The following is a 7,083-nucleotide window of genomic DNA, read 5'->3' as shown; positions in this document are numbered from 1 at the left end:
ATTAGGTATAGGCCACTGCATGATATCATGGCAGCATTCCCGTAAGACCTTGTGTTTGGATTTATAATAAAGTGTGTGTCATTCATGACACGCTACTGTCTCTATTACTGTCATTCTGGTTTTATAGAGCATCATTTCAGAACATGGCGTCCTTTATTTAGTAAGTGGGATTTACAGTATTACTTGTATGTTGTTGTTGTTTTTTTGTTTTGTATTTAATTAGCTTAAGTCATTCCTCTTTAAGAACAAAACAAAAAAAACCCCACTGGTTTCATTTCCTTTAAACCGTCGAAAACTGAAAGGACAGGTGTGGGTGTCGGTAGAGTCCGCACTTTGAGTAATAGCTGAATCAAACACACAGCAGTAGTAGGGTTTTTATTCACTGGGACCTGGGGAGGAGTCACGGTCCAGTCACAGCTGTGGGCGGGTTTTGTTGCCGTGATCACAACTCGCCGGTGTCCATATATGGTCCGTGACGTCACGCGCCGGAGGTCCCATTCACATAAAACTGATCGGCCGGAATCCCCTTGGAGGAAATGTAGGCACAGACGTGCACGGGGCTCCTCTCTCGCCCGTATCCACCGTTTAGGAGCGATCCAGTTTTATTCTTTAGGCAATAAATAACAACTCCTAGGCGTCAAAAATGAAAGTATCCAGCATAGACTGCCGGCGTCTGAGGAAAATCATCAGGAAGGAGTGTGGGAGCTGCCTTATTGTGGATTGCCGACCTTATTTCTCCTTCACGAACTCGAATATCAAAGGCTCTGTCAATGTCAATCTCAACTCAGTAGTGGTCCGGAGGTCTCGAGGAGGGCCGGTGCCTCTGCAGTTTGTCATCCCGGATGAGACAGCCCTGTTTCGGCTTCGGGAGGGAAGCATATCGGCTATCGTAGCTCTGGATGACCGGACGTCCCACTGGCAAAAACTAAAGAAGGACAGTGTAGCACAAATAGTAATAAACACCCTCTCACATCTTGCCAGCGGGGCAAACATCTGTTTTCTGAAAGGTGAGAGCTGTGGGAATTTAATCTGTTTTAATCTAGAAAGACAAAAATAAAGATGGTCTGTTAGTTTGCTTAGATTAGTTTTTAATAGACCATCCTGGCTTTAATACATATTGTATGAAAGCCACCACAACTTTTTATGAGTGCCTTTTTATTGAAATAGGGGACATCTTACTTTGGAATAAAATTTCTCTTAGTTTGTCTCATGGCTTTCATGTGCTGTTATCTCTCAGACTTAAAACTATAGGCTACTAAAGTGTCTTTACATCAGACTATTATTAGTAAACTATTAATGTAAATACGTTATATCAATTTCAATTTTAATATGTTTGAGCCTTAAATATATTGTAAATGTTGGCTGTAAGAAATGGTTGTCCACTTTTATTTCAGAGGCAGGCCTATTGCCTTGTTTGGTACTGAATTAGGGACGAGATTAATATGTTTTATATTTCATTCCACTTTTCCTGTTAGCACACATACTGTTGTATAGAGCCATGTCATTTTTCTCAGACTATCCTTCTCACCTGTGCTGAGAGCAGCCTATATTTTTCTCGCACTTCTTGGAGAGATAAATGTCCTGTGTGCGTCAACGGAGCGGATGAGTCAGTGCGGGAGAAACGCGGGCAAATTGGTGGTGCAATGTTTTTCATTGATTAAAAAAAAAAAAACACAAAGTGAAAAGAAAATTGAGTCCCCTCCGAATCATTTCTTTTAGATAAAAAAAATCCCTCGAGGTTGTGATAATGTGTCGAAACACATTCATTTCCGTCTGTCACCTCTGCGTCCTCAGGATGTTGGCCTAAAAGGATTACCGGTCCTTCAACTGCGGGCTACTTAATTACGCACTTATAATCAGGTTATAAATGTTATAATCCGGTGCTAAGACTGTTTCATAAACTCTGCCATTTCACAAGATGTGTATGTGTGTGTCAGGGGGGTGCAGGTGGTATTATTCTAAGCTTATTTATTACAGCGTGTGATCATGATTTTTTTTCCCGTTTTTACTCAGGAGGATACGAGAACTTCCACTCTCAATACCCTGAACTTTGCACTGAGGTGAAAACCATCGAACAGAGCGGAACTGAAACTGAGAAAAGAGTCAGCACCCACAGCGAGAAGCTTTCACACCACAAACCAGATTATGATCAGGTATGGAAACACCCCTTACAATGATGTGCTTCCCACCCTTTCTCCTACACAGCCACAGGGCACACATGCACTGTCAGTTTCTATTTTTAACCTCCATAAAAAAAAAAAATAATAAAAAACACACACACACACACACACATCCAAGCCCTGCTGACATCAGAGAGACTTATATTTGGCATCAGTCCATCAAAACATTTTCTCAACATACATACGATATTCTCTGACCTTCACTGCTCCCCAGCCATCTTATATTTGGCTTAAAAACTCACTGCTCACTGATGCCCAGCTGACATCAGGACGCCCCACGGGGAAAAACACTCTTTCATCTCTGACCTTTCTTCTATAACCTTCACTGCCCAAATAGAAAGCATGTGGCTGCTTCACATCTCAGAGAACACTCTATTGTGTCTGTGCTTGACATATTGTGGGTTATTTCACTTCATGGTTCAGATAATCCTTCCAGCTGCATGTATCCACATACGTTTTGTCTGCAGATGAACATAATGTGCTGCTTGGATGTTGTGGCTTGGACCATGGGTCCGTTTTCTCCGAGATGCATTAAGAATGGGTTAAAGCAGATGCATCAAGGCTTGGGATCCCGTATTATGTCTTGTTAGGAGTTTGTGTGTTGTAGATTTTAGTCCTTATCTACTTGTCTCATGTCTCTGTTTTCTGTTTTCTCCCCTCCTCCCCACTTCTCAGGGTAAACCTGTAGAGATCCTGCCTTTCCTCTACCTCGGTAGTGCCTACCACGCCTCTAGACAGGACTATCTCAGCGACCTTCACATCACGGCCTTGCTCAATGTGTCACGCAGGGACCTGCAGCCGGCCAAGGGCCATTACGACTACAAGTGGATCCCAGTGGAGGACAGCCACATGGCCGACATCAGCTCCCACTTCCAGGAGGCCATAGAGTTTATTGGTGAGTTGAAGAGAATGAACATTTTGCCTGCCTCTCCTTCTGTTGGGGGCACCTCTTTAAACTGTTTTCTGGTTCACAAGATTTGCAATTAAAGGTTTTTATGTTAGGGTGGTCTATTTCTGTTTTATCTTATAAAGTAGCTGATTCGCTCGGCTTAAAACTCAAAATAGTTAGAGAGGGAAATAAATACGCCACCACCAAGATGGAGTCCTTTCCTGGAATAACATTAACTTCACCGTCCGTATATTTATAGTGCAACATCACCCCAAGGAGTCTAAAAAATAATAGAGCTGAGTTAGAGAGACATCTATACATAGGTGTGTTTATTTTTGAAATAAGTCTTGAAATAAGCCCCCTTTATCGCTGCCTCTCACCTGCTGCCATTCACAAACAGAGGGCTATAAGAAACCCATCTGTAATCAGTTTAACTTGATCGCCTGCCTTCAACCCCCCACCCCATCAACATATCCATCTAGTCTGCCTTCATTCAGGATTTGCTCACTTCCCCCATCCCCTTCCAACCTCCCTCCCTCCCTCCCCCCGTCTAAGCTTGAAAAAGACGCTCCCATGCCGTCATCGCCTCCCAGGCCTAATCTCAGTGGCTTACTCTGCCAGGTGTGGCCAGTCAGTGTGACAACTGGGTGAGCTGTCCGTGTTTAGTAATGGCGGGGTGGAGGAGGCTGTGGGCTGATCGACACACAAACACACACACAGTTGTTTATGACGGTTGGGTGGAGGATAAAAGCTAGCTGACGGACACACAAATAGAAGGCACAGTTGTTGGTTGTTTACGGGTGGGAATCAGTGATTTACCTGAGGGCAACAGGAAAGTGAACGTGTTGTTGAGGTTGAGGGAGTATGTAGGAGAGGAGAGAGGTGCTGGATAATAGCAGCAGCAGCAAAAGATGTGCACAATGTGCTGGTGGCTATTTATAGCCAGGCATAACCAAGGACAAAGCTCACCCACGAGCGGCTTGCTGACCAGTATTGGGTGGCTGCTATTGTTGGTATTGTTCATTGTTTGGGGATGCAGCCTACATTTACGATGTCTTTCAGTAAGCTTGGCTATTACATAAGGCAGCAAATTATTCCAGGGGTCGGTTTAGCCCAGATTCAGGAAGGGCCTCCAAAATTCATCAACCATGCCAAATGATTAGAAATCTACTACACACAAATCCTCATCGAGCTGCCACTGGTCCCCAATCAAAAAATCAATCACTAATCAGCAACCTTCCTGACCTTGTGACAGTACAGTTGGGGAGGAGATAATAAATATTATTGACCTCCTGGATGAAAACAGCTACTGAAGCGTGTCATGACATCTCCATCCAATGAGGGTGCATCATTCAAGGATTGTCATTAAAACACCCACTGCTGCTGTCACTCTTTTTTTTTTCACCCCTCTTCCCTCTTGTTGCATCCTCCACTCCAGATGGGAAGTTCATGATTCATTCATGTGGCACATCGAGGATCAGACATGTCAGAAATCATCGTTGTTCCCCCTGCAGTGGCTCTCAGAACCAGACAGAAGTAGCCCTCGGTGTTTCTATTTAATAGAGAGCGAGCGAGACATGTGTAGGTGTCTGCAGTGGCTTTGTGGAACTAAGTGTCTGTAGGTAGATCAAACTTACACATGAGACAGACAGGAAAAGAGATGTGTGTGTGTGTGTGGAAGCATAAGTTCTACGAATGAACAAAATCGTGAAATGCGTTGTGAGTGACACTTGCACAGATGACAGAAAGCAGATTTTCGTGTGGGCATTAGAACATACAGATGTGCGTGTAGGAGTGCTGCAGCTCTAAATTAGAACACACATCTCTGTGCCACAGTGAACTCCTCAGCGGCACCCAGCGCCCCCACAGCAGCGTAGGAGAAAGAAAGTCTCATGTACAGCTGCGCTCCGTGACTCAGACAAGCCCCACTACTGTCTGTGCGCAAAACTGAAACTGGTATAGGATGTGTCTACATTTATGTGTTCCCACTCGATGCGATTTGCTGAAAGGTTTGACATATCCTGGTGTCATTTGTGCAATGTATGAGAAAGAAATGAGACTGGATGTGCAGGAAAGTGTTCACATTTATTAGTGAGTGGGAGTAAGGAGTAGGTAATAATTATACAGTTAAAATGTGATTTTTCATTAGTTAATGTTGACTGTTAAAAATTCCCTGTTGATTCATTGTAACCTATCACATAACTTATATATATATAAATATCAATTACAGACACACACAAACACCACAGACAATATTTTGAAATGGACAAAGTGTTTTTTAATAATTAATTTGATGCAAGTTTGATTCTGTGCAACAGTTTTGCTGATGATCACAGAAAGAAGCCCAGATCATTAACACTGGCTTGTCTTTGTCTCCTTTCAGATCACGTGAAGCAATCAGGGGGAAAAGTCCTGGTCCACTGCGAAGCAGGCATCTCACGCTCACCTACCATCTGCATGGCCTACATCATGAGGACACAGCAGCTGCGGCTGGATGCAGCCTTCGACATCATCAAGCAGCGACGGGCAGTCGTCTCACCCAACTTCAGTTTCATGGGTCAGCTGCTGCAGTTTGAATCAGAGGTCCTCTCCATGGCTCCGGCTCACCCCACCACACCTGAACCGGCCACTCCATGCGTCCCGGAGTCCGCCTCCTTTTTTGCCAACGACTTCGCCACCACCTTCAACACCAAAAACTTTGAGCCATCCGTGATCACCCTCCCTACCTCTTACCTGCAGTCCCCGGTCCACCACCAGTTCAAACTGAGCCCAATAACTGCACTGCCTTAAAATGAACTGTGACTGCTTGTAGTCTTACTTGAAAAAATAAAAATAAATGCTCTCTGTGTGCCTGGTGTTGAAACCAGCAGAGCAGAAAGACTGGAGTTCAGCAACATAGAAAGAGTCAAGATAATAGTGTTCTGTTCATGGGACTTGAGGCCTGTGAGATGAATGGGCTACAGCAGGCATAGATGCTGTTTTCCTGCCTTCTGAGCTGCAGAGATGAAACAACACAGCACAGTGACAAACTGCAATATGCCTTAGGTTAATATTGTGATTTATTTGCCTATTCACAAATAAAGTCATGCATTTAAACCTAATTTATTAAAAAAATACAGTCTGTCTGATTTTTTTCAATGATGTGGATGTTAATATGTGTTCAATAAATGTTTTCACCACAAAAATAAAGATGTCATGTAATCATTGTAGCATTGTTAATGGATCTGTAACTGAAGTCAAATGGGATTGCAAGTGGACTTTTTTCAAATGATTTAATGCACACCTATTCCTGCATACAGAGAAACAGAGGGAAAATCAACACTACCTTTAAAATCTTTTTCATTTACAGTTTTACATTGCGTCAGGACATCCCTAAACCTAAACACAACAGAAGAGACAACAGTGACACCTGCAGTGACTTTGAATTGGCCTTAGTGAGCAGACTGTTTTGTAGTTATGGTCAGACTGCATGTGCCCGGGTTCTTGGTCAATTTAGTGTAGCCCAGTACAACCTATGCAAACTATGAACCATAAAAACCTGCATGTTACATTAGAGTTTGGAAATCCAAAACACAGGGAAAGAAAATTCCCATCAGATACAAAATAACGTCATATTTTCTAAAGATTTGCTAAACCATATTGTTCTGGTAATTATCAATAAACAACGGCTTCATTAACAAGTCATAAACAAGTTTAGTTTCTACCTGACTTCACTCGGTAGTCTGTTAAGATAACACTTTCGGCTACTTTCTGTCTTTGGCGCCTAGACAACAGCCAGCTAGGCTGTACCAACAGTACAAATAGGGAGGGAAATAAATGCCAAACGTGTCAAAGGCGTTGTTTACATACAAATACACAGTGACCAGGAATTAAACATATCACACAATATAAGCGCTAAATCCCATCGTCAAATTTTGCCTAATTAATATTACCACCAATAAATTATTTACTATGTGTTCATTGCTACAAACCTGTTTTCACATAATGGTACGATCCACTCTATCCCGCCCCCGC

The 7,083-nt window shown here is 43.0% G+C and overlaps 1 protein-coding gene across 1 annotated transcript; it reads left to right on the top strand.

Moving 5' to 3' along the window:
* Positions 1 to 539: 539 nt before the first annotated feature.
* dusp5 (dual specificity phosphatase 5) lies at positions 540 to 6,267 on the top strand. The gene is made up of 4 exons (XM_041036976.1): positions 540 to 1,007; positions 2,014 to 2,153; positions 2,856 to 3,075; positions 5,453 to 6,267. The coding sequence occupies exons 1-4, from the start codon at positions 644 to 646 to the stop codon at positions 5,857 to 5,859; spliced, it is 1,131 nt and encodes a 376-aa protein (XP_040892910.1). The 5' UTR covers positions 540 to 643; the 3' UTR covers positions 5,860 to 6,267.
* The last annotated feature ends 816 nt before the right edge of the window (positions 6,268 to 7,083 follow it).

The sequence above is a fragment of the Toxotes jaculatrix genome, chromosome 4, assembly GCF_017976425.1.
Source record: "Toxotes jaculatrix isolate fToxJac2 chromosome 4, fToxJac2.pri, whole genome shotgun sequence".
In the NCBI taxonomy this organism is placed as follows: Eukaryota; Metazoa; Chordata; class Actinopteri; family Toxotidae; genus Toxotes; species Toxotes jaculatrix.
The sequence above is the reverse complement of the archived record's forward strand: the minus strand, read 5'-3'. Positions and strand labels throughout refer to the sequence as shown.